A 26,671-nucleotide genomic window follows, 5' to 3' on the forward strand; every position below is an offset into this window, starting at 1 on the left:
TAGAAAATGCTAGGTCCAAGACCGCCTATTGAGAGGCCCTATTCCAGGAAAACTTTTTGTGCCAGGTCAAGCAAGGGTTTTCATCTGAAACTGACCAAAACTAATTTGGCAGCTTCTCATGATTATTTGTTGCATGCCGCCAGTATGTACTATCAGTATGTATTGATGCTGTTCATGAAACATTGATCACTCTTAGTAAATCAATCTAAGTTTATGAAGAAGACATCGGAGTGGATATTCATTCTCGACTAAAGAAGTTTCTTCAACTTGTTTGCACACTATTTATGTGTCTGCAAAACTGTTTGATTGTCATTTGGATTGTCTACCGGAGGGTTTCTTACGGATGCATTCAGATGAGATGTTGGATCTGTTATTGCTCTAAGGTAATCAGGTGAGGCTTCCTTGGTAAGCAGTACTCATTCTTTACATCATTGGGTACATTTTATATATATAATTGTCCTAACAAATCACTTCATGTGTGTCATGTCAAGGTTCTTCAATATTACATGTTAATATGTCATTTGGTTTGAACAAAAAAAAAACACGTCTCTGCTTATTAATCTCTATCTCTGTCTAATCAATTTGAAGTTCTCAGCTTTAAAATTTTGTACTGTCGCTTAGGGGTTCACTTAAATTGGACATGCAGTATTCAATTCTTGTCTCTGCGTATGCAGGTATATTGGTGTAATCACTTGTAAGGACATTTTCACTGTACATTTATTGTCATGTTTTTATTATTTGTGAAATAATATTTTAGACAATTTATATCTAGCTTGTTGAGGTTGTTGAACCAAAGCTCTTATATTTGTTATCTAGGATGAGTATACGTTTAGAAAACAAAAGTACAAGTAAGAACGGTGTCCTTTATTTTAAGATTCTAGGAGCTTTTAGATTTAGGACATGATCTTCAAAACCTTACGGTTTATTAGTGCAGCAGTCTAGAAAATTATTACTAAAATTTAAGTCAATGTTGTTGACCAGAAGGATGAGCTCATACCCATCTCCACACTCTTTATTCAAGAAATGCAAATAACGAAATAAGGATATATTGCATTCATATATCACCATTCTATTCCGCAATTCTAAACTTCTGGGGTATCTTAGCTCACTGTGGCAATAGGTATCGGAATTCAGATTCGTAAGACTGAATTTCAACCATTTTCGCTATTGGAGTTCGGGTCTCCCTATTGAGGCACTCCATTATCATTCGGTTCACTGATTTCGACCGTGGCAGTTGGCTATAGATCCACTCTAGCAAAGACTCGATGTTGTCTGCAAAATCTCGCATATGCCAGTGAAGAAGCTTTGGTACCAATATCTTCTTCTTGCTTGTAACTCCAACAGAAGCTTCTAAATACTCTGCTTTTGCTTTACCAAGTTCATTCACTACACCCTCTGCGGTATAAATCCTTAGCTGCAAAAGTTATCCACATTCTTCTTTATGTTGTTTTCAATGCATATACCAAGAGACCATTACAAGGGGAGTGCTGACTTACTGCTGGTGAAGACCAACTCCCTCGGCAAAGAGCAAATGTGACATTAGGTTCAGGATACCCGAGACCATATGCGTGCCGCATTAGCCATTCTTTTTCATCCATTGCATCCTTATCGGAATGTGGAGAAAAGTTAGAATTCATTGTCTTTCATATGCACTGTTGGTCCAGTAACATCTACATACTCGTCTACTTACAGTTTTGGAGTCGGAAGGAGGCCTCAGAATGAAATGCTCTATAGCCAGAGCATTTAGTACTATTCCACCCACATTTAGCGCAGCCTGAATCAGGATTAGAAAAATCTATTTCAGTAGGCCAGTGAGAGTAATCTGTAGGATCTTGAGTTTTCAGTGAGATCAGTCAAGCATTTACATGTATCCTTGCTTGCTACTTTTTTTTGTCTAAATATTCATCTAATCCTTTGATTTAGGAACCTCAAGTATAAGTTATCCTTTTTTCTGATCTGTGTTTATATTATATGTGCATGCCTATGTGCCAACGTCTAACCATGGTCAAGCCCAACTAGATCGTGTTACCATTCATCCGATATTGTTCCTCGCCCATACAGTTCTCGTTTTTTTCCCTATCAAATTGTGCTTTTGGAGAGAAACTATTGAAGTTGTTTCATTGAAACACTTATTATCATGGGTAAGAAAGTAGTCATGGAACCTTTCCACTTCCCTTGGCGAAGCCTTTAGAACTTTTTACCTATTCGAATAAGGTTGCTTGATTAGGAAGAGAAAAGTGATTATTTTTTAGGGTTTTGTTAAAGCCCTTGCGCTTGTTTCATTAAAATTGATTGTGTTCTTTGGTTCTTCCTTTGTTTTTGCTTCCACATTAAGATTTCATCAACTTTTACATTGATGACCTTGCATGATCACCTATTCACCTTGATGCACCCAAGAGTTCCAAACCCTGGTTTTAGTTCCATATTGGTTCATATGTTATTAGGGATATTTCTAATTATGTTTAGGTGCTATTTTGATGTTTTAGCTTAGGCTATTTTTGGGGTTATATTTAATTCCAAAAATTAGGTTTATTAGTTTCTAAATTTGAATGAGAAGGCTAGCTTCCAAGTTCATAGTTTCTTTAGCTGTATATTGTGTTGTAGGCCATTGGCCATACTTAGGGGTGACTTCGGATCGGATCGGATTAACCTCCTTCGGAATTTTTCCGATTTTTTTTCGGAACCTAATATGCTAGCCAAATTCGATCCAATTTTTTTTCGGATTCAAAATATATTTCCAATTTCGGAACTTTCGGAATAACTCGGAAATTTCAGAATACTTAGTAAATTTTCAAAGATCTCATTATTTTCAATTATTTTTGGAATATCATACGCCAATGTTCATTGTAGGGAGAGAAAACCATGTCCACAACACCAATGTACTAACAACAATACGCACTTGTTTACTGAGAAAACCTATTTTCATTCAAACAAGTGATCCAAGAAAAAAATGAGAAAAAGAACCTGCAGCCACTAATAGCAAGCATTACATTCTGTTGAGGTCTGGGTATTTGTAATGTTTCAATTTTTTTTCGTGTGTGAAAATTGAAGCGTGAAGTATCTGCATGAATAATGGATTCTGGTCTTGGACTCTAAGTAGTTTTACATAACATTCTATCTATTGGAATTTGGCTTTTGGATTGGTCTGGAAGTCATTGTATGACTCAATGACATTTTTTTTCATATCATTGTTGTTATGGCAGACAATGATATGAACGGTGTAATGACAACGGAGTGGTCCAATTCAAGTGGGGAAGTAGCGGCTAGGTTATGTTTTTGTTTTGTTTTTGGAAGTAAAAAACTAGAAAATGAATGAACGGTCGAGATCTGGTTGAGATCTAATCAAATGGATAGTGAGAGAAGTACATATTTTCGGAATAAATTGGAAATAATATCGGAAATTTCAGAATGGCTATATATCGGAACTTTCGGATCGGTTTTTAGAGTTATATCCGAATCCGATCCAATTTTTTTTCGGAATTTTCGAAAATCGGAAAATCGGCCATGAAAACTACACCCAGAGCTAGACCAATTTCGGGTCGGATTTCGGAAAAATCGGAAATTCGGCAAAAAGAGACACCCCTAGCCATACTTAGTGTTGATGAATAATAAAGTTTGAGTGGTTGAGAAAGGTTTTCTCAGTTGAATTCTTGTGTGAGAATTCGTGTTCTTCGCGAAGAACAAGGTTGTCAAGCCTTAAAATCGACACAGGCTTTGGAATTTGGTTTCAAAGTGATATCGTGGTTATACGTGACCATTACAACTACATTTGTTTCTAGGGTTAACTAGTATTACCCCCCCTTTCCCGCTAGATGAGCCAATTAGGATTTCCCCCCACTAGATGGGGAAATTAGGGTCTCCCCTAAGTACACACACAAAAAAAGTCAACTTGGGTTGACCGTGTTTTTTTTGTGTGTATTTGGTGGGGAGAGTCGGGAGACCTTAATTGGCTCATCTAGTGGGGGTGGGGGTAATACTCGTTAACCCTTGTTTCTAATGCTCCACCTCATGTGGGTTCATCGAACATACCTGGTTCATCAGTGCAAGCTGTTTATCCACCGTGGAAGGCAATCCATGTTGCAGATATGCCTGAAAGTCAGATAAAAAACCAGTTATGTTAGCTTGCTTTATAATAATTATTCCTTTGATTGATATTGGAAAAGACTGTCTTACGTACATGCATTATACAGGCATTGTAGATATTGATCCAGAATGCTAACTTTTGCTTGTATGTCAAAACGCTTAAATCCACTGTAGATAGGTTATGCCTCAGAACCCTACCGAAGAGGGAAACTTTTAGTACCCAAATTTGGTGAAAATATATTTGAATGTTCTGACATTGCGATAATCTGAACTGAAAATAACAAGAGTGCAGTGGTTGAGGATTGAAGGATAGTTTAAGTATCAGTTTATGCCATCCACAAAAGGCAAGCCTTGGCTTACGGCACTTCAAAAGGAGTGCGCTTTTCCAAGGTGCTAGCCTTTCCTCAAATCCTGCTGTCCTGGTTTTGAGCGTCTCTATGGGTTGAGCTTCAAGACATATTCCTCCAATGCCATTTAAAGCTTTGATATACGAACTGCCTATGCTAGGTTAGAAAGGAACTATGCATAGTAGGCTCCTTACTAGATCCTGTATAAATTTAAGTATAAAACAGTCTCTATGTGGTTCATGATATTTTTCCAAATAGTGTTGGGCAGATCATGTAAACATGGGAGCTACCTCAATTTTCCAATTTCTGCGTAACATTCCGGGAGTTGACTCATGTCAAGTGTGCTTCTTGTGAGTTGGATGAAGTTCTTGTATGGGCCCATGTCTCCGATTGTGATGTCGACATCAGGTAATATGGCGTAAGGGTCAAGAAATGTTCTGTCATTATCTGATAAAATCATTGACGGCTTACAGTTGAGTAAGTTCTTGGCCACTAGGCCTCTTGAGTTAATACAGGATAGTCCTAGCTTAGGAACAGTGGCAGACTCTTCATAGTCAAAATGGGCCAATGATCGGTTGAGTTTTAGAAAGATCTGTATCAAACAGTTGATCAGATCTTCTGAGAGTCTATTGGAATATTCATTGCAGGTTTCGCGATTTATAAGGCTCTGTTCTTCGCTGTGGTTTTCGCTAGTTCTTTCAACATGTTTACCTGTTTCCACATGCCAGTCAGAAAAAGGATTAGTGTGTCAAGTACTTAGTCCATTATCTTACTTTATAAAATTTATACTTGCAGGGCCGCAACATGTGGCGTGCTTGAGTGTGTGTGTGTGTATTTTTCATTTCCACCCTGTCTTGTACCCTGTAAGAATTACTCAATTCAGAAATCAGTAGAAATTACCACTCGACTGTGTCAAAGAGATGGTTGCAATCTCTGAAGCAAATTGCATTGAAGCTTTTCTTTCTCTTGACCGTCTTTGACTTCTGAAATCTTCACTATTGCATGATAGCCCTGAAGGAATTACAAGGCTTCTATGCTTTCTTCGGTTTCCTGATTTGCAAATATGGTGGTTTTGCTTCTGCAGCCGCTCATGCTGGTCTTGAAACAATTGCCACTCTTTGCGTTGTTTTTTCTCTTGATGCAGACACATTTTCAGCTCTCCAACTTTTCTTTCTAGAGATATTATCTCTTGCTCTACTATAGTAACTTCTGCTATAAGCATCTGTACCTAAACAAACAATTCCGTGTATGTTTCTTTATGGAATCAGTCCATACTGATAAGTCAGGTGAAGAAATCAGGAAAAGAGAGTTTCAGACTTTCTGTGGTCTAAGCCATAATTTATTTTATCCAGTATGTCAATTACTATTTTTTTCTGTCAGGTTTTTAAACAGAATTTCTTGCAAGCTACTTGTCTTATTTATCATTTCTTGCCATAGATTTGAGTGTGTTATGCCATTACCTGAAGCGGAAGCCATGAGGATAGACGTGGGCGAGAGATGATGGGTTCCTTCAGTGCGCATTGAAGAACTCTGTGGAGTCTATGCTCCTTTTTTAAATCTACTTGTAGCTTAACCACCTGCGGATCAAGAAAGGTCTTGGATCTCCCACTTTAGCAAGAGCTTTGCTTATATGCTTTTAGTTACATGCAGTGAAATTTTACAGTGCAGATTGACTACTGTTGATTTATGACTCACCTCTTCCTCGAGTTCTTTCCTTTTTTGTTGTTCCTCGTTTCGCTCCATCAAGAAATCCTCGAATTTCATTCCGCTTCAAGTAGAAATTTAACTTGAATATAAGAATCCAAGTGAAATAATGCTGGTTCACAATGAAACAATGCTCTCATTAATAAGCAAACAGTTTGAAATGAACGTGCTTCACCTTTAGAAGTTGACATTAAAAGTTTTTACGAACAAATGGAGTGAATGGTGAAAGCAGGGGAAACTTAAGAGAATCCAAAGATTGAGAGGTTCATCACATGAACTCCACCTATATTTATGAGTTATGAATTGATGAGGACATGAAGTGAATGAACAGGGTAACAACCAACCGATGATATTGAAGTAGATTTTGCAAGGTGTAGAAAGCATCGACTTGTGGGTTGTTATAAATCTCCTTATACACAACTACACAAGTTCATGTACAAACGTATCTTAATGTTGAGTAGCCAGCATGAACGCGTGGATGTGAGGCTACAATTACTCATGGAGGTGGGTAGGCGGTAGGCCGCAACACAGTATTTCAAAAAGCAGTCATGCAATTGGATAGAGAGCCAGAAATGATGACCTGAATCCCGTGCGCTGGGTCTTCTTGCATAGTTTAATTTATGGTTGTAAGTATGGATTGGTTCCCACTTCCTCAACAGGATAGTATATGGAAGGTGGTGTCTATCGGTGTTGAAAGTTGTAAGGTGATAATCCAAATTTCATGTGTCAGGGCCATTTATTACATGAATGGTCAGATATTGGTGTCTAGGTGACACTGACAGTAGACATTCTCCCTGATTGATAATATGATTCGGGCTGAGCATTTCTGGCTACGTCACAGAATTCTGTGTTGCAGTGTTGGTATGGTATTCTCCAATGAAGCTCGCTTTATGTTTCGAAACCAAAACTTTGATGTCAAGAATCCCATTTGTTTCTCATTTCAATGGTGTTCAAAATATTTCAGATTCAATAACGCGCATAAGTTTTTCATCATAAAATTCTTGATGAAAATGGGAATTCAAATACTATATTGCTAAAGCAAACCCCGTTTGAAATGGTTTTGTTGTTGTAGCAATGTCGCTTATTTCGGTGAGGACAATGAATAGCCCCCTTTGTTTGCATTTGTTCTGCAACTATAAAATGAGAGACTGAGCATGCAAAACAATCTCCATTGCATTGCAGTCTTAACAATCGTGATTAGAAGTTGAAGTTGAAGTTGTAGTGTATACTTGAAGTTTTTTAAAAAACAATGTCATATCGCCGTCATTAAAAGTAAAATTTGGATCATTAACGAAAAAGAAGAAGTATACTTTGGATCGAGACATTATGGAAAATCAGATCACATCTCACAATGGAAGTTGTAGTGCAAACTTGAAATTTTGAAAAATAATGAGATACCGCCGTCTGTGGGGATCGAACCCACGACCACGTGGTTAAAAGCCACGCGCTCTACCACTGAGCTAAGAAGGCATTGCCGATGGTATAGTAGTTATTTGTTATTTAACTAATTTGTACTTCGTAATTCAATAGTAAGTATCGTAGCATGGGCTCAATGTCAACTTTCAACTCCTTTCTGATAACCAGGCATTCTAAGAGCATAAGTGATTGCATATTGGAGAATCGGTCAAGTCTAAACTGATTATTGCCCTATTTTAATCATTGTGGAGTACCATCAATCATCATGATATAATTTCTACACTGGCTGTTTTTCTAATGTTTTCGCTTACCAAATTGAGTACCTTCATCTTTCTATATATTCATCAAGGAAAACATGAAAATAAAAGGCTTATAGCTTTTTTTATTAAGATTGGTTGAATCATCTGTAAGAAATATACATTTTTGACTGTTAAGAATACATCTAGCTAAAAGAATTTTATGATTATCAAGATTTGTCAATAACTACAGAGAACGAATTGCTGTCCTAGCTTAGCTATTACCAAGACTGAAATTACAAATGATACAACATGGACGAATTTTAGAGAATGTGCGCTTATGGGTAGGAACTCAGTTTCCATCCTCCAAAGTCTTTTGCCTTTTCATCTTCAATCTGTTGCGATAAACACATAAAACAAAACCCAAGGGGGACATGGTTAGTTAATTGAAATCAAACTGAAGAATACTGTTTACAAGGTATTTAATTGTCTCTGGCTCCATGCCAACAAGTATGTGCATAAATGTTTAATTAGCAGCTTGAATCTAGACTCAGTTGGCATATACGTTAAGCTGTGTTTTACCGTTCGTGTGAAAGTGACGCCTACTCGGATCTCTCCATAGTATTTCATGTTAGCGAGGACAACTCTATACTTGCTTGGTGGCAATTGTGATGTTCCTTTCTCCATCCCTATTGATACAACATCCTTCGCATAGATCCTGCGTGCAGTATACAGTTCCATGTTAAATATGTGTAAAAGAACTTGTCGATCAAGCTATATATCATCAGTTATACCAGTATTGTTTTGTAATTCTTTCTCGCTCAGTGACAAATTTATGGTTACGCACGCTAATAGACCAAAGATAATTTTTGATGCAATGTGAATAAAATTAACTTACTCTGATTCACCAACAAAGTCATCGGCAGAGAAGGTATCCTTGTCCATGATTCTAAAGGTGATCTTGTGTTGGTCAGTTGCACCCATTGGATACTCCACCTTGAACGTTAGCTTCTCATTCCAAACTGGATTCTTTCCTTGTTCTGCATTATGAATTTGGCCATTTAATTTTATATATGATGTTTGGAAAGCTACTTTTGTGGCGGTATTGAACACAGATGAGTTGATCACCCGTCAGTTTGTATAGAGAATCATCGACGCCTTAGCCAAAAAGCCAATATATCTCTTGGAACTTTCAAGCTATATAAGCAATCAGATATTTAGCTAATGCCCGTTTTAAAAGGACTGCCTAATAACTAGACAGGACTTCCATAAGTTGACATCTCAGTGCTATTAGTTAACTAACCTCGAGCAACCTTACTCTTTCTCTCTTGATTACCGTATTGAATCAGGACATATGGATCCATCTTACCTGCTAAAATCAAAAGGGCCCCATTTTAGACAAAGAAGCTAGAAACAAATTAAAGAGGGAAAAACAGCTCCAAGCCGAGCTAGTTTATCTCGGTCAATAAAGTTAATTAAGGAAAACCAGGTTTTCTCTTAAACGGACATGTTCGTGGGCAGCTTATATAGTGTTTTGAACAACTTTTTAATTTATCCATATTAACTTGTTTAACAGACGACCCTATATAAACTGTACAATACACTATATAAACTGCTCAAGACACTATATAACATGTCTGTTTTTAAGAAAAAGCCTGTAAACAAAGCTAACACAACATCAAAACTGAACGCATTACCAAATATATCTCTGTCCCTCAGCTCTCTTGCATCAACTAGAAACACCTCCAATATTCCTCTTGGCATCTCTCTCTCTCTGAATCAGTTAGTGTTGTATGATCAATGCAAAGAAATAAATGCAAAAGTTCAAATGTTCTTGAATGCAATGAATGCAAAGAAAAATTGTAGCTGTTGAAATGATCTTGAGTGCACGACTAAATGTAGCAGTTGAAATGTTCTCGAGTGTATGAAGGAGGTTTATGTTACTTAATCTTAGTATTATGTGGTCTTATATATATAAACAAATTCGGGTAAATGTACACGTTTCTAATCAAATTGAATGGGCCATTGGTGGTCAACCGTCAACCTTCATACTCAGTTTGCTTATTTAATTAACAAGAACTGGTCACATGTAGATTTACATAAAATAAGTTTAATTAAAGGGAATGTATCTGCAAGGAAACCGCAGTCTTTCACGGTTTATTTGGGGCGGCATATATACACCTATTTGGAAAAAAAAATGACTATCTTTCAATAGAATAAGAAAGAAAAGAAATACCAATTTAAGTGTTAATAAGCCAAACTTCATCTTTATCTTTACACTTTATATCACAAGTTGAAGTTAAACTGCCATTGGAAGTCCTGATTCTTTGGGAGTGGTCTTGGTGGCGGCTTTTATAGGTACAAATGAAGATGAATCCCGGATTTTGCCTAAAAACTAAAAAGTAAATCTAGCCTCCAGGCCTTGCGGGTTTGTTTTCGTAATATACAAAGCATTAGAATGCGTTTGATCTTGTAAACATTTCTTCCCCGCCATCTTCATTGTAATCTGCTAATATAAAATGCACAAGTTGGTAGTAGCCACCAAATTATACTCCATTCACTGACTCGATCTACTAGCTTCATAGTTGATGAGCATTGACAAATTGAGAAATGCTAGAAAACGGATCTTTAAAGAAACAACACGAGGGTAAACACCATTAAATTAGGTTGTGAGATTCTAAATGCCTTGATAGAAATGCACACCACTTTCTTTTTATTCTTAAGGGCTTTATTGACTATGTAAACAAAAGAAAAGAAAAAGTCTACAAGAACTGCACGATCTGGTCAGGTTACTTGGTAACATAATGAGCAGACTGTTCTTCATTCCAACTAGGTTGGCACCCCATTTTAAACCTATCAGCAGCGCACCTCCATTTGACACATCCAAATAGATAGAGTCTGCACTTTGTAGCTAATGAAAGTGAGAGTAATGGCTTCTGCCTGACTGCCTACATGCACCTTCCGGAACGTACTCCTTTTTTGCATAGATGTCCTTGTTGGTGCATAGGCGCATAGCTGCTCTGTGGTATTGAGCAGGTAGCTCTTACTTGTGATTTGCATGTGCAGCAGGAATTGAATATGAAAGGGTCCTGTTAAATACACGCTCCAGTTCCTACGAGGGCACTCTCCGACCCGGAAACCGGTTTTAGTTAAGAGTAATCCAGCCAGTTCACAAAAAAATTAGAGGGGCACGCTCCCGAAACCGGGTGACTTTGTATACAGGTTTGTAGTACTATTTTCATAGGTTACTAACAGTAACAGTGTAAAATACCTTCGAGACTTTATCTTCTCTCCTCCTCCCAGCCACCCCCGCCGCCTCCTCTCCTTTCTTTACAATGACTATACAAAATTCAATTCCGACTGCGTCGATGAGTTCGACAGTGGATAATAGTCATAAGAAAGGAAGATAAAGAAGAGTTGAATCGAAAAACAAGACGGTGTTGGTCACCGGAACTGCACAGGAGATTTTTATAAGCTTTGCAACAACTTGGTAGATCTCATGGTATGTAAAAATAGATGTGTAATTATTATTATTTTAAGAAAATATTAACATTGATCTTTTTTTATAGCTGCTACACCAAAGCAAATCAGAGAATTAATGAAGGTGGTTGGTCTTACTAATGATGAAGTTTAAAGCCATTTACAGGTATGAAGTTGCACTTGTATGTTGTATCTAACCATCAGTTTTAATTTTCTGAATAATTGCCTATTATACAGTGCCTAATTTTGTATTGTTGTACAGTCTCGTTCGGCTTATATTAAATCCAAATTAATTAATAAAATGCTAAAATTACTAGATTTAATTATGGCTAGAAATAATATTTCTCTATATTCTAAGTTCCAAAAAGACATACAATGTCTTTGGATTTAAGATGGGTAGCTCGGTGCTATTTTTTCGGACAGGACATAATCTGTACAATTTTTTTTTCATGGATGAAATCGCATAATCGATGATGATTATCGTGAATGAAGAGTTTATTGTTTTTTCGTGTTTTGATGAGGATTGTGAGTTTGAAGAGACTGAGTTGGAAATTGAATGAGAAAGTGTTGGACTTGCATGAGGATCAATACTTGAATTTGACACAGTAAGAACTCTGGCAATAGGATTTCTGACAGGTGGAGGAGTAGAAGTTGATTTGAACAGTGATGTAATGAGAGGTAATGAATCATAATTTAACACTATTGCTATACCTGCTACTGTTGTAACTTGGATTACTGTTTTAGTACTACTTGCTTTTGCTGGTAAGCCTAGAATAGCAATTGTTCTTAAAGGAAGGAAAATTACTAAAGATTATTTGTGGTGGTAGTGTTTATTCTAGACATTGGGATTATGCTAAGTTTAGATCTGTTGCTGATAAATGTGGTGCTATTTTGCTTTGTGATATGGCTCATATTAATGGCCTTGTTACTGCTCAGGTATCAATTGTTTTTTTTTTTATCTCTTTTTCAATTTACGCTTTTCGATTCGATTTGGTTGGATAGAATAGTTCATATGATATATTAAGTTCGTTTGGTGCGAAATGACAGATTGAGGGTGAAGAGGTATGGGATTTTGTGATCGGTAATGGAAGAGTAAGCAAGTCTATTTGCAACTATTGGTTCATTTATCTGTGATCAGATTCAGTTATATGATTTATTTTTAAATATTATATTAGAGAATGTTTATTCTAGTCAATTTAAATTCATGCCTCATTTCTATATTCCATTAGCCAAAGAAACTTTTTGCATTTTCACTTGTGTTTTAGACTGACAATGACGCAGCAAACTACCCGGTGCTGTTTTTTTGTGTGGCAACTTACTTGTACCTATATTTGTTTTTTTTCCAGGTAATCACCAGAGAATCTCTTATAGCAGCTCAGGTGAAGCTTTTACCACTGTATCCATTTCTATTATGTTTTTAATAGTTTTAATGGTTAGAACTCAAATATGAGAATATATGTGTGCAGAGAGAAGATTTTCAGAAGTTGTTAGCAGATCTTGTGAAGAAGGAAAAAGATGGACTTTTCTTTGAAGCAGTGTGGTATGCTTTCGAAGTCTAGAAGTCATTTTACATCCCAAAAAAGTTGTTCGATTAAAACATCTGTTGCTAGTTTTGTTTTAAATCTGCTTTGGCAGAACTGTAGAAGTCTGTTTTGTTTATGAACTCTTTGTTTGCTTAATGTGTAGAGTGTAGACACAGTACGTTTTATGATCAGACCATTCTTTTGACTTTTATTTAGTCTATGTGAGATGAGTATTTCATCTAAAGCTAGTGGCGTAGGTGGTATGTGCTCTTAGAACAGTAGTAACATCATTGAACTTAGATGATCCCACAAATCAAAATAGTTCGTTGATGTTGATTAAAACTCATCTTTGCTCCTAAAATTACCAATCAATATCTATCAGTAATTCAGTATTGGTCAATAAGCCTTCCAGAAAATTTGACATGAAAAATGAAAAATATTGATGTTTAGTTGATGAAAAATGTTGGTATCTAGTTGCTGAAAATTGTAATAGTAAAGCGGTAATTAGTTACCGAAATTAAAACTCAATTTCGGTATCCAGTTGCTAATTTCATAAATGGTATCTAGTTGTTGAAAATTGCTCCACATTTTGGTGTTTAGTTGCTGAAAATTATATTTGTAAAGCGGTAACCAGTTACTAAAACTCAATTTCGGTATCTCTAATTTGAGAAAATTACTCAAAATTTTGGTGTTCAATTGCTGAAAATTGTAATAGTAAAGCGGTAACCAGTTACCGAAATTAAAACTCAATTTCGGTATCTCTAATTTGAGAAAATTGCTCAAAATTTTGGTGTTCAATTGCTGAAAATTGTAATAGTAAAGCGGTAACCAGTTACCGAAATTAAAACTCAATTTCGGTATCCAGTTGCTAATTTGTTAAATGGTATCTAGTTGCTGAAAATTGCTCAAAATTTTGGTGTTCAGTTGCTGAATATTGTATTTAGAAAGCGGTAATCAGTTACTAAAACTCAATTTTTGTATCCCTAATTTGAGCAAATTGCTCAAAATTTTGGTGTTGAATTGCTGAAAATTGTAATAGTAAAGCGGTAACCAGTTACCGAAATTAAAATTCAATTTCGGTATCTAGTTGCTAATTTGATAAATAGTATCTAGTTGCTGAAAATTGCTCAAAATTTTGGTGTTCAGTTGCTGAAAATTGTATTTAGAAAGCGGTAACAAGTTACTAAAACTCAATTTTGGTATCCCTAATTTGAGAAAATTGCTCAAAATTTTGGTGTTCAATTGCTGAAAATTGTAATAGTAAAGCGGTAACCAGTTACCGAAATTAAAACTCAATTTCGGTATCCAGTTGCTAATTTGATAAATAATATCTAGTTGCTGAAAATTGTTCAAAATTTTGGTGTTCAGTTGCTGAATATTGTAGTTAGAAAGCGGTAACCAGTTACTAAAACCCAATTTCCGTTTCCTAATTTGATAAATGGTATCTAGTTGCTGAAAATGGCTCAAAATTTTGGTATTCAGTTGCTGAAAATTGTATTTGTAAAGCAATAACCAGTTACCAAAATTAAAACTCAATTTCAGTATCCAGTTACGAATTTGATAAATGGTATTTAGTTGTTGAAAATTGCTCAAACTTTTGCTGTTTAGTTGCTGAAAATTGTATTTATAAAGTAGTAACCAGTTACCGAAATTAACATAAGATTGAGAAGATTACAACATTTTATGATTCTTCTTTTTTCCCTTTCATTTTCACAATAGCTTTTGTCCCAAACCCATGACATATGTTGTCAACTTCCACTTCCGATTCCAATGTAAACTTTCAATGTGCTTAAATTAGACTTAAATTCAACAAAAAGAAAATAGTTACACATATACCTAACTTAAAGAAAACAATTAAAGTGGAGAAGATAAGTCAAACAAATTACCTTGCAAGTGTGTGGATTGGGTGAGTTTTCATGCTCACCATCTCCTATAGTTTTGAGTTTTTGTAAGTTTCTATATTAGGAATGGAGAAGAAATGTTTAAAGAGAAGTAGATTTGAGGGTGGGGAAAGAAACAGAATAGAAAAATGGCTAAAATTTGGGTTTGAATTTGAGTGGGAAGCCAAAAAGTTGAAAATGAGTTTTGAGTTTGATTTTGAGAGGGAAATTAAAATCAACCTAAAAAGAAAATAAATTGATTTCAAAATTTCATAAACACAGTAAAATAGTATTGAATTATTGAATAATTGGTCGAAATATCAAAATTATTTTGAAATATTGAAATAATTGGTCGAAATGAAAACTCAATTTCAGATGTCGAGATATCAAAATAATTGAAATATTGAAATATCGAGATATCTAACCCTAAACCCTAAACCCTGAACTCTAAATTGGGAATATCGAGGAATCTCAAATTTTGATACCATTACAAATTAAAAATAATAATAATAAAATAGGTGTTAAATTAGATAATGAATATTAACTTCCAAATGTACTAGATGTTAGATACTATATTCAAAATATAGTTAGAACTGTATTGATTTTTTTTTTTTTTCGAAATATAGTTTTATTATTGTCAGAACTGTATTAGCTAAACTATAAACATATGTACAGTTGCTACATATCAATTATGAAATCATAAATAATAACCAAAATGTTTTATTATAGAATGAAAAATGGGTTTAAATGATATCATTTAATCAAACTTTAATTTGTTGGTAAAAATTTAGATGTTAAATCGATTCAAATAAAGTCTAGTTAGAACCAGGGGTGACAGTTTTGTACACGACTCGCTAACCAGACACGAATTTAGCAGGTTTGGGTTAGGAAAAAAGGCTTTTGGGTCATTTAAGGGTTGACCCGCCGAACCCATCAAATAAATGGGTTGGGTTAGGGTCACATATGTTAACCCGAGTAACCCGTTGGTAGACCCGATTAGTTCTCGGGTCTAATAGGTCGGGTCATCAACTCGTGATATGTATAACTTGTTTTAAGATAAGTGAATTATTTTTTAAAATTTCACTATCCCAACAACTTAAAATAAATGACTAAAAGGAGAAGGATTAGCCGTCATATTGATTCATTCGATAAATATATATTTCGTTATTCAATTTTTATTGATATATAATTGAATTATGAATGGTTTTTGAGAATATATATATATATATATATATATATATTTAATAAATAAAATCGTGAAATACTAAATATTTTGCATATAGGTTGTTTGTGAATCCGATCTGAAACTGATTTGAAATTTATCCGTTGGCTTAGCAAGTCACCTGTTGGGTAACCCGTTATATAGGCGGATTGGCTTTGTGTTTGACAAACTCGACACGATTAATAATTGGGTCAGATTTGGATTTGCTCTCCTAACACGTGACCCAGATATGACACAACACAAACCCGACCCAACACGTACGACCCATTGTCACTCCTAGTTAGAACTGTACTGTTTCAAACCTTAAATCCTAAACATAAATAAAATTGCTACTAATTCTGAAATAAAAAATTACAACCAAAACGTTTTATTATAGATTGGATAACGGGTTAATTTAAATAATTACATCGTCTAATCCAATTTTAATATGTAGGTAAAAATTTAGATATTAGATTTAAAGTGTAGTTAGAATTGTACTAATTCAAACCCTTTCCGATATAAAAAATTATAACCTAAACGTTTTATTATAGATTGGAGAATGGGTTTAAATTATATTCTATAATTCAATTTTAATTTGTTGGTAAAAATTTAGATGTTAGATTCAAAGTCTAGTTAAAATTATATTTATTCAAACCCTAGAGACATGTACAATTGTTACCAATTCGAAAATAAAAAATTATAACCTAAATGTTTTCTCCTTGTTGGAATTAAGTTATCACCTAAAACAACTACAAATAAGTTAAAATATGCTAATTATTAATCAAATTATTATCAAATAGATGATGAAATATTTAAATATTGGAATTTGATAACACAGCAACAAGATACCGAATGGTTTAAGAATTTTCGGTGTCTATTTGTTGTATCTTTACTTGGTAAATGGTAACCCGACACTGTAATTTATGCTTATGTTTCAGCAACCCATTACCGTGGTTTATGGTATTTTACGACAATGTGTTACCGTTCATCAAAATAGCACATACATCAAGATTACACAAAATTTATTTTGAAATCTAAGATTCAAACTATCGTAATTCATTTAGTTTCAATTCCATTAGGTAATTTCAATTACATTAATCTCCAATTTTTTTTCATGTTCAATTAATTCTTCTAACATCATATAATCTTCAATTTATTCGACATTGAGATGTGGGTATTTGTATTGCGATAAATCGTTCATTTGAGAGTTGGATAATGATACATACTCCATTTGAGAGTTAAAATATAGAGGTATTGAGAGTTGAGAAGTAGAGGAAAATTGAGTTGAGTTGAGTCAAGAAAAATTGAATTGAATGTAGATAATTGGAGAAGGAAAGTATATTTTGATAGTGTATAGAGTTGCATAGTGCAAATTAGTTAGTTAAGAGCAATATAAGGTTACCACTATTTTTGATGGGGAGTGCCCTCTTAGAAAACATGGGTTTTAAGTTGAGACACAAATGTAATAACAAATTCCGGGTTGGAGAGTGCTCTCTTAGAAATGGAGAGTGTATTTAAGATTATCCCACTATTTTTTATGGAGAGTGCCCTCTTAGAAAATATGAGTTTTAAGTTGGGATACAAATGTAATAACAAATTCCGGATAGGAGAGTGCCCTCTTAGAAATGGAGTGTATTTAAGATTACCCTATCAGAAATATCCGAGTGTAGGTCAAAGTAAGTCCCAAGTAATTATGACATTCTGCTATCCGTCTCCGTTCAGAACAATACTTTCATTGAAAACAAGTAACGACACTGTTCACCACGAGACGTCTCCAGATAAGTGGATAAACAAGCACCATAAATCTCATGTGTGAACAATCTGCCTCTAATTTATAAAAGGACTACGGATAAATATTTGAATACTCATTCTTCCGATCCGCATATTGTCAAGATAACTCGCGGCGTCATCTAATATTCTGAGCACATTTTTCACGTCTAGTTTAACAGGATACTGGTCTTACGTTAACATTAGTGCTCTAATACCAATAAATTGAAATGACATTGTCCCTGAGAAGATGCTTTTTGATGGTAATAATTTAAGAAAAGCATTATTATAGTAGTAGCCACTGCTACTTTTCGAATACCCATCTCAGTCACCACCTGGGATGGGTATACCCATCTGTGCTATACAATGAAACTGGGAATCTTCGTTAGAGTGGCCGCACATCATATTGTAAATTGATGGAACTCGACTTTCTACAAAATGCCAAAAGGACAAAAAACCTCCAACTCCAAGAAAAGCCGGACGAAAGTTGATGTTGCTCAACCCGGTTGCATGGTTGGAGGGTGCTTCTTGCCTCAATCGCTTTTACTCACGCTTTTTACATATCTGGAGTGGTAAACCAGCTGAAAACATAGAAGCCCATGGCATGCAAGTTCGGGCAGTAAACACAGGTTGGCAGATAAAATCAGTCTCTCCGTCGTATACATGGCATTAACAGCAGCCTCCAGAGCGTAACTTTTATAACTCACTCCACTAGAGCATAGACAACTGCCGTTCTACATGGTGTGTACAACATGAATGAATGGGGTCGGTTGTCATAAAACCCTTCCTGCAAAACAGTGCCAACATAGTTTTAGGGTTCCACTTTTCCAGTTAAGGTCAAACAAATGAAATGGCTGGAATGGTTTCAGTTGATTTTTCTCACAATGCTGAAGTAATCTGCATCTGGATCAATTCTGTTAAAGCCACCAAAGAGTTTGTTGTCGGAATCCAAAACCACCTGGAAGTGTAAGGAGATCTAAGGACTAAGAAATTGTTCTGTTGTTCATTAATAAGTCAACGAAATGTGTTTCTACTTTAAGAAGTGTTTTAGACTGACTGATTGGAAAATGAGAAAGACCAGTTATAAAAGATCAAGATTATAACTTGTGCAGGACAAGACGCTTCATAAAAAAGCATATGAAATGGAAAGGAGGTTATTTAAAGCAACTGGAACAATTGATGAATGCCTTTATTAAGCCAGTATTGTTACAGAAGACAAATAAGTGAATAACTGCACTTTTAATAGCAAAGTGAAAAACGAAGAAGTAAAAGCAAACTATGACACTACAGAAATTAAATATATAGAGTTGCGGAAGCACTCATACCTTGTACTTTCCTGGCTTTAAGCAACCTACTCGATAGTCTGAATAGCTAGTAGTCCAGTGAAAATTAAAAACAAAAACCAAGTCGCCACGCTCAAAGACAATAACCCGATCTCCTTCATCTTTTCGTGAGATGTATTGATGCTTGGAAGTCATAAACTGCCAAAAATAATCATTACAGGAATCCCCATATATGAATATAATATAGCTTACAACAAATCAAGGGTAAGAGAAGTCTGTAGACAAATACAACTGAGATGAACCGTGTCTTAATAATTTTCCGCACACCTTGTTTAGCAGTGCTATTGTAGTTATCTTTTTTCATCACATAAAAATTAAGTATATGCAGTCAGGCTAATAAACCTCTCACGGTTGACATTCCACTAACTTAGCTGCTTCATTATAATCCCTTCATCTTGCAATTTCAACTTTATTATTTACCTCCAAATGGAGGGGTGGAGAGTGCGGCGAGTCCCACTTATTTGTGTGAACAAGCGGAGCTATCTTACCAGTGAGGCAAGGAATAATAGACAGGACTAAGCTGATGAGCCCCTGTTAGCAGGCAAGCTAAGTTGTTTTCTAGACGGCAACTATTTCTTGTATGTTAAAGTGTGGCAATGTAAAAGTAACACCTACCAGTTCCAATAGTGGGAAGAAATTGCTCCCTGCTCGTTTTTCAGCCGAAACCTTTACAATATGACAATATGAACCATTCCTTTCTCTCTAATTCGCATCCCAGATATACCAGGATAGCACCAACTACTTAGACTCCACTAATCAAAGTATCACTTTTTGACCAATTGATCAAAGGATATATATTATTATTATTTTTTTGCAGTAGATAATATATTACTATAAATTTAGCAGTTATATCAAAACCAAGAACAACCACAGCCTTTTGTTGAAGGTTCAAAAGAAGACCCAAGTACACCCATGTACCCTACACCAAAGGCCTCAAAAAAACAAGAAATAGAACTGAAAGAAGATTACAGCCAAGACAATAATAAATAAATAAACAGAAACAGTAAAAAAGGCCAAAGCCTAAGTAATATAAGGAGCACATACGCCGTATTTCTCCTCCAGATGCTGTATGGCCTGATCAAACTCTTGCAATCCATGATATCTCAGATAGTCCGCATCCCCCTAGGCACAGATGATCAACAGTTTTAGTTAACAAATAATAATTTGCGAGAATACTCTCTTCCCACTATAAAAAAAATCCTCAGTTCGTTAAAACAAGGCCCAAAGTCCCAAAGAACAACAAAACTATTAAGAGAATACACAAGGATATTATTCATTTGCAAGAAGAGTCAATAGCAATACAAAATATACCTTTTGAAAAAAATTGGTGCAGGATAATTCGCTGAATGTTTACAACCAGCTATTGCTAAGATTTAGTCGAAATATTCTACAGGTGAGAAGAGAAAGATATAGATTCATGCACTATATCACCTTCTGCTCTCCAGTAAAACAACAAGAAGTATCAGACACGAAAACATAATTCCGAAAGCTTCGGGGCTTCTTAGCTTTCCTTTCTGCAGGTACTCAATTTTGTCTTCATTCACATGTTACATTTAACTCCATTAGGCGTACTTATTAGCTCAACTACAATTAACTTGAGGAAGAAAATGAGCATGGAGATTCTAAGAAACCTGTTGGCAATATGTAACCTAAATCGACTATGATTTTTCAATTTTAAATAACTTGGAAAATCGTGCAGCTGCATTTGAGTGCTTGCTCCTAAAGATGAACTTTTAAGAATAGGAGATGAAATTATCAAATACCTCCCACTACTGACTGCTCTCTCAAAAGTACTCTGTCAATATTAAGACCTTCATATATCAAATTTCCCATCCCAGTTGAGGAAAAAGAAAGTCAATAACCAGAATTCAACAAACTTTGCAAATTTTCCATTTTGTGGTCTTTGTTAAGTTTTGCAAGTAGTTACTTACTGAAATTCAGTTCAATACCTTGCTTCTGTGTATATCTTCTTATCCGTAGGACAATAGGAAAAAAACAAATATTAAACATCCACATATCTGAATTGCATAACTTAGACAAAGACACATAAATGACAGTAAGCATGCCTTTACTTCGCAATCATAATAAACAATCAACACAATTACATAAGGATAATAATTGCGGCAAACTTACAAGATCGAATCTACGCCGACATTTATCAAAGCTGTTGTTATTACCCAGGATTCGCCTCCCATCCGGGAGATGCTGATCTCCCCTGGGAAAATCTATCCACTCTGAAAAAATAACAAAGAAGAAAAAACACCACGAGTATCAGAGAATTTAACCAATTTAGTCTCATAAAAAAAAATTAACTTTACAAGCCAATTTGTTGATTTTAGATAATAGAAATAAGACATAAGTATAATTCTTTATACCTGGATGACCAAATTCATTTCCCATAAAATTTAGATACCCTTCTCCACCTAATCCCATTGTTATTAGTCTGATCATTTTATGGAGTGCTATTCCACGGTCTATCAAAGGTGTTGACGGTCTATCCAAAGCCATGAAGTCGTACATATCCTGAAAATAAAGAGGGATAATAAAATTGCATCACAAAAACAATAGGCAAAAGCAATATAAAAAAAAACGGAACTTCAAGCAAAATTTCTAGAAAAAGCATCAGATTGTAAACAGAAGCATGGCGAAACCATCAATTTCCAAGACAAAACTTGCATTTTTAGAGAGTACAAATATTCATTTACTGAATCAAGGACTACAACACGTTTATACTCTTAACATTATTTGTGGGTTTACTGCATCCTGGGTCAAACTATTATGGAAATGGTATTCGGCATAATCTTCAGAGTTGTAACAAGCTCAACAATATGCTTTGATGGTAGATATGATAGTACTTGCTGATCCTAATATCTCACTGTTCAGAATGCTAAACTTCAAGAGTCGGTGGAAGACACAAGGAACAGAAGAAAAGGTATGTCATGTAAGAAATTATCTTTTGTGAAATTTCAAAACCAAATTGAAGAGGAAAAATTCACAAAACAAATTGAAGGGGAAAATTCAGAAACACATGATCAAGTTAGAAAAAGAAGAAGAAACAGAAGCAGAGTCTCTCGAGAGAAAATTGTAGAAAGGGAACTTTCAAACTAGCATTTATAAGCAGTTTAGGTAGTTAAAGTTACATGAGTACCCCCCTATAAATGATGACATAATAACATCATTAACGCCGTGTTTGTTTTACATGAACTGTGATTCCTGGAAAATGAGAGAGACAATGGGAGAAGAAGAGGGGATAGGAGAGAGAAGAGGGAAAAGTTTGATGCGAGGACGCCAATAGATTATCATGTGCACAGCACATGCATAATGCTACAGCTAGAGTTTATCTTTTATTCTATTTCTATTTTGAATCCTTAGTTAATTAGAATTAGACTAGCTTCTATTTTTGTTTCCCAGGTTCTATTATGATTAGGATTTGTTCTTTTTAACAACTAGTTCTCTTTATAAGCAGATGTAAACCTTAAGATTTGCAGACTTGATTATTATTATTGAATTAAGAGAATTCGTTTTTCTATTCAAACCCTAGTTTTTGGGTATTTCCATAAACTTTCATTGGTGTTTATCATCGAAGATTGCTTCCGCCTTCGAGTAAACATCAAAGTTACCTCACCTGTTATGAATATCCTTATTTTTAAATTGTTGCTTTCACTGTTTCATACCCTCGAAAGAATTCAACTATCAATTTGGTCGTCCTCTATTACTATCTACATATGGAATTGCTTACAGACAAGTAGACGACCCATAATTTCACTGTTTTGTTTTGTCTTTACATCAATTATAAAAGAAAGGTTTGACTCATTCCCATCTCATTGATCTGAATTTTCCATTTTCTACTCTTGATTTTCCAAGACCTTTGATTCTTGGAATCAAACACAACCTAGATATAAACTCTGTTTTCCAGGTCAAAAAGGGTTGCAGACATAGGATCCAAGCAACGAAGAAAGGAGGAGGAACACACAAGATGTAAATGAACTCTTCCCTTTTCTTTTTCGGTTTTTCCGTATATCAAAGTGCCAAAACTGGCCAAAGAAGAAGAATGCAAGGGCTATCCAAGATATTAAGGCAAAGTCTGAATGCTAAATAATTAAGGGGTCCTCTGTGTGCCTATTGTCACTAGGGTGATTGGAGGTGGAAATGTGACTTGCCTCAAGGAACATTTGATTAGAGGATTTATTGCATCGCCTCGCCTTCAACAATTCGAGCTAGACCACTTCCTGATAAGGACAGTCATATAAAGTTGGAAGTTGGAACAGTTAGCATATCCTAGTGATGATGATTGATGAAGGTGAGTGGTTTTGACTTATAATGGATTGGATGCATTCGGTATATTAGGAAGACAAACTTTTCCCTGCATGACTCTTATCTTCATCTAACCTCTTTTGCGACAATATTCTTACATTAGAAAAATCAAGTAAAATAATTGTTTTCTTAATCATTTTGGGTTTTAAAAAAAGTAATAAACCCTATACGACATCTTACGCATAATGTGTCCATGTGTTCGACACAAGTACCCAACACAGATACTTATCGGAAACAGAGTTTTTTTTTTTGGAGAATATGAAGCGTCCATTTTAGATAGATACGAACATATAATATAACAACCCATGTACTGTTCAGATGATTAAGTCCATGTTTGTTTAGGCTAATGAGTCATATGTACCTTGTCCATCAACTGAAATGCAATAGTTTTATCGCCAACTAGAGCCTGGTCATGACTTTCGGCATAGACAACACATTTCTCTGACCACCTTCTATTTGTAAGTGTGTGAACAATAGCACCCATTTTCCAATCCTCATCCCTCTTCCTGCCCAAAGAAGCAAAATAAAAGAATAAGGAAACAAGTATAACCCCCAGGAAAGACACCTTAATTACAAAAGTGCTGCTCACAAGCTGGTATGTGAGGATAATCGCATGTTCAAAAACCCTTTTATATAGATCCCATCCCAATCATAGTATATGTGCAACTTCTAACGTAAATATAACTGCATCTTGGGATATTTCCATTCACTTTTAAATGAATTCCGTTAAGAAAGCAGAAAAACAAAAGTTTTATGATTCAACAATGCCTTTTAATTGGTCAAACGAGAGTTCTATTGAGATTCAAATAGACAAGAATGAAAGCTAAATAAATAAGTAATACAGTTGAAATGAACCTTAAACTGGAGTCTTTATACCTCCTCAGATCTAACAGATGATGACCTTCAGCCTTTGATAGCTGAATGCAAGACCTAATGAATGCTAACTATAAATCCCAGGTCTCAAGATCAATTCGTGTCATTCAAACACAAATTCTCAGATTTAATACCCCTGAGGCCTGAACTCTGTTGACAGATACTCTTCACATCAGTTCTAAAAATTGGCCTAGGCCGCTACTCCCAGACTTGCCTAGGCCTCTAATCATTTAAGAAAGTGGCTGGGCTGACTAGACTGGCTGGGTGACTGAGTGCTAGGTGGGCTGTGGGCAAAGATAACAAATGGCTAACCAAAAAGCTCAAAAAGGGCCTAAAAAGCAAATTATCCAGAAATGGAAACTCCAATCCTTCATTTTTCAGACAAATCAAAGTATAATAAAAAGGAGGGAGATGACGAGTATGACTTTGACTCCAAGGAAAGAAAGTCTGTGTTAGAGACCAAGCACCCGCCTTCCGCTGTTCAGAACACTGCTTCACATTGATAACTATCAATTCTTCTTATCTACATTCAACAAAACTCTTCTTCTTCTTCTTCTTGTCATTTGGTGTGTGTGGGACCCTGAAGTGTTTTTCTGTGTCTCTCTTCTTGGCTGCAAATTTATTTATACAATATACATTATTGCTTACTGACTCTACTCAACAAATTGGGTAGAGTGTTGTCGCATGAGTGCCTATCAAGAAAATTGTTAGGCATGCCCTTAATGCACCAACGACACCTTTGTTATACATAGTTGTGCCTCTATCTAACAAATTGGATCTTAAAGAAAGTGGTAGTCTACACTCGTCTCAAAGAATTCAACCAACACGAACAAGACTGGTCCTAACAATTTTTAAACTTCCAATATATTATTTGCTCCCCACGGGCACTTTAATGGAATAGATTTCCTAAAGGAATCCATTTTAGCAGCTACTTACTTGAGGAGCTCAATCCATTTATCAGCAACCGCCATATGTAGTCGATAATCAAATCCCACACCACCATCTTGAACAGGGATACAGAATGTAGGCATTCCACTAACCTATGAAGATAGAATATTCGCACAAAGTCACAGATTAAAAATGTGAATAAAGACAAAAAGTGGTCAACAAAGAGAACCTAAGTTAGCAAAATTCTAATGTGATGCATACTTCTAGAAGTGCACAGTTGATTAGAACTATAATATAGTTTACCAGCACTGAGTTTTCTTTTTTCTCTTTTTTTTGGGTTGGGGGGTGGGGATCTTACAATTTGGCAGCTTGCAGTTTTAGAGTCCTACTTACATCTTCACCAACGGTAACAGCCTCAGGGAAGAGTCCATGAATGAGATCGTTTACCAGCATTAAATAAACAACAGCATCCACATCTGTTACCAACCCAAAATACTCATTGTAATTTCCAGTAAATGCCATCTGCAAGTTAATTGAATATAAATAGGTCAATGCTAAAATCCAATTGTGGGGATGAGACACCATACCAGATACCAATCCATGATATGCTACAAGGCGAACAAAAATAAATCATAAAAGGAGTTATCCCAGATTTTTATTTTTATTTTCCGATATTCATCCCATATTCTTCATGGCAAGTTAAATCGGCATACTCATATTATTTAAGCATGGCTTATTTGAACCCCAGGAAAGGCAAGCACCCATGATGGTTAGAAATTTAAAGCATCCTATTTGGTCACTTCCCTTCTTCATTCTGTTCTCGTCATATTCTCTAAGTCTCCATGATTCAACTAGAAAGTGTATTCTCCACTAAATCCAAAGCCAATGGGCACTCTCTCTCTCCTTAGTTTTACCTTACGCACTCTTTTTTCCTTCTTCCCCAATATCAAATGATTCAACTCGATCTAGATGAAAATACTCACAATTTGCTTAGCTCTATCAAGTATGGTTAATCTTTTTAGAAATTGAGAAAATGAAAGAGGGCCTCATTAATGGAAATGGTTTAAGTGCTCAATTTCAAGTATTGGTAGCTCTATGGTCGTTTATTTACTTCAGGGTTGGCTACTTTATATTACTTAACATTGATTAAGGAACTGTTGAGATATATCTAAGTTCTAGCATGTGGTTTAGTCCCACATTGAGTAGGTATTAGTTAGAGTATGTATTCTCTCATTATATAAGGAGAATGAGTCCCTTTGTAATCTTGATCTAAACATAATAATATTTCCGCTTTATAGAATTTTACATGGTATCAGTTTTAGGATTCAGACCTAGAGCTTCACGTTTTCTAGTCATCGGTTGCTAGATTCGGCAATCGGTGACCGGTTATTGGATGGATTCCCTCTTTTTTAAGGTTAGTTTGTTAGGTTTTTTTTTATTCTTTTTGGTGGTATTGTTTATATGAGTTAGCGATTTTTTTTGACGAGCAGATTTAGTGGTGTTCTTGTTGATTATATTCTTTTTATGCTCTTGGGTTTACTGCTCACCTGTACTGTTCATAGCACTGTTTGAGATACTGTTCATTAGAGTTATTCAGCAGCACTGTTCACGATACT

The 26,671-nt window shown here is 35.4% G+C and overlaps 3 protein-coding genes, 2 long non-coding RNA genes and 1 other non-coding gene across 9 annotated transcripts in view; 2 read left to right on the top strand and 4 right to left on the bottom strand.

The window, feature by feature from the left end:
* Positions 1-918: 918 nt before the first annotated feature.
* Positions 919-6,997, bottom strand: LOC147489049 (ternary complex factor MIP1 leucine-zipper protein (Protein of unknown function, DUF547)). Its single transcript, XM_086569920.1, has 9 exons — positions 6,126-6,997; positions 5,891-6,007; positions 5,331-5,658; positions 4,721-5,141; positions 4,178-4,277; positions 4,030-4,089; positions 1,691-1,774; positions 1,497-1,604; positions 919-1,414 (listed from the first exon to the last, which is right to left on the bottom strand). Exons 1-9 carry the CDS (start codon positions 6,192-6,194, stop codon positions 1,106-1,108), a joined length of 1,596 nt encoding a protein of 531 aa, XP_086426046.1. The 5' UTR covers positions 6,195-6,997; the 3' UTR covers positions 919-1,105.
* Positions 4,710-6,193, top strand: LOC147489050 (uncharacterized). The gene is made up of 2 exons (XR_015200742.1): positions 4,710-4,838; positions 5,868-6,193. It is a non-coding gene; the product is annotated as an uncharacterized LOC147489050 (long non-coding RNA).
* A 535-nt stretch (positions 6,998-7,532) lies between the features above and the next one.
* On the bottom strand, positions 7,533-7,604 carry TRNAK-UUU (transfer RNA lysine (anticodon UUU)). Its single transcript has one exon. It is a non-coding gene; the product is annotated as a tRNA-Lys (tRNA).
* A 304-nt stretch (positions 7,605-7,908) lies between these two features.
* LOC147489052 (elicitor-responsive protein 1-like) lies at positions 7,909-9,728 on the bottom strand. Of its 3 annotated transcripts, none has more exons than XM_086572834.1 (5): positions 9,484-9,728; positions 9,090-9,155; positions 8,685-8,826; positions 8,369-8,504; positions 7,909-8,181 (listed from the first exon to the last, which is right to left on the bottom strand). In XM_086572834.1, exons 1-5 carry the CDS (start codon positions 9,548-9,550, stop codon positions 8,125-8,127), a joined length of 468 nt encoding a protein of 155 aa, XP_086428960.1. In that variant the 5' UTR covers positions 9,551-9,728; the 3' UTR covers positions 7,909-8,124. The 3 variants fall into 3 exon arrangements, with proteins under 3 accessions (XP_086428960.1, XP_086428959.1, XP_086428961.1); XM_086572833.1 differs by having other exon boundaries at positions 9,090-9,158; XM_086572835.1 differs by lacking the exon at positions 9,090-9,155.
* A 2,030-nt stretch (positions 9,729-11,758) lies between these two features.
* Positions 11,759-12,997, top strand: LOC147489053 (uncharacterized). 2 transcript variants are annotated; one of them, XR_015202201.1, is made up of 5 exons: positions 11,759-11,944; positions 12,094-12,202; positions 12,314-12,358; positions 12,613-12,645; positions 12,733-12,997. It is a non-coding gene; the product is annotated as an uncharacterized LOC147489053 (long non-coding RNA). The 2 variants fall into 2 exon arrangements; XR_015202202.1 differs by having other exon boundaries at positions 11,813-11,944; positions 12,106-12,202.
* A 4,832-nt stretch (positions 12,998-17,829) lies between these two features.
* SBE2.2 (starch branching enzyme 2.2) overlaps positions 17,830-26,671 on the bottom strand; it is a 29,596-nt gene continuing 20,754 nt past the window's right edge. The window contains exons 14-22 of the mRNA XM_086572248.1: positions 25,449-25,577; positions 25,104-25,207; positions 23,656-23,800; positions 21,356-21,503; positions 21,114-21,214; positions 20,025-20,102; positions 18,963-19,118; positions 18,521-18,595; positions 17,830-18,424 (exon numbers count right to left, since the gene is read on the bottom strand). Of these exons, the coding sequence (XP_086428374.1) occupies positions 18,341-18,424; positions 18,521-18,595; positions 18,963-19,118; positions 20,025-20,102; positions 21,114-21,214; positions 21,356-21,503; positions 23,656-23,800; positions 25,104-25,207; positions 25,449-25,577 (1,020 nt within the window). The 3' untranslated portion in view covers positions 17,830-18,340. The remainder of the gene's footprint in view (positions 18,425-18,520; positions 18,596-18,962; positions 19,119-20,024; positions 20,103-21,113; positions 21,215-21,355; positions 21,504-23,655; positions 23,801-25,103; positions 25,208-25,448; positions 25,578-26,671) is intronic.

This window comes from Coptis chinensis, chromosome 7 (genome assembly GCF_015680905.1).
Source record: "Coptis chinensis isolate HL-2020 chromosome 7, ASM1568090v1, whole genome shotgun sequence".
Lineage (NCBI taxonomy): Eukaryota > Viridiplantae > Streptophyta > Magnoliopsida > Ranunculales > Ranunculaceae > Coptis > Coptis chinensis.

Excerpts from the sequence above, each read along its gene's own strand:
- LOC147489049 (XM_086569920.1), bottom strand. The coding sequence starts at position 6,194 with ATGAAATTCGAGGATTTCTTGATGGAGCGAAACGAGGAACAACAAAAA. Across the intron at positions 5,659-5,890 it reads CCTCATGGCTTCCGCTTCAG|GTACAGATGCTTATAGCAGA; the intron begins GTAATGGCATAA and ends TTGTTTGTTTAG. Across the intron at positions 5,142-5,330 it reads CTCTTTGACACAGTCGAGTG|GTAAACATGTTGAAAGAACT; the intron begins GTAATTTCTACT and ends ATGTGGAAACAG.
- LOC147489052 (XM_086572833.1), bottom strand. The coding sequence starts at position 9,550 with ATGCCAAGAGGAATATTGGAGGTGTTTCTAGTTGATGCAAGAGAGCTG. Across the intron at positions 8,827-9,089 it reads AAAGAGTAAGGTTGCTCGAG|AACAAGGAAAGAATCCAGTT; the intron begins GTTAGTTAACTA and ends TTCATAATGCAG. Across the intron at positions 8,182-8,368 it reads GCGTCACTTTCACACGAACG|ATTGAAGATGAAAAGGCAAA; the intron begins GTAAAACACAGC and ends TTATCGCAACAG.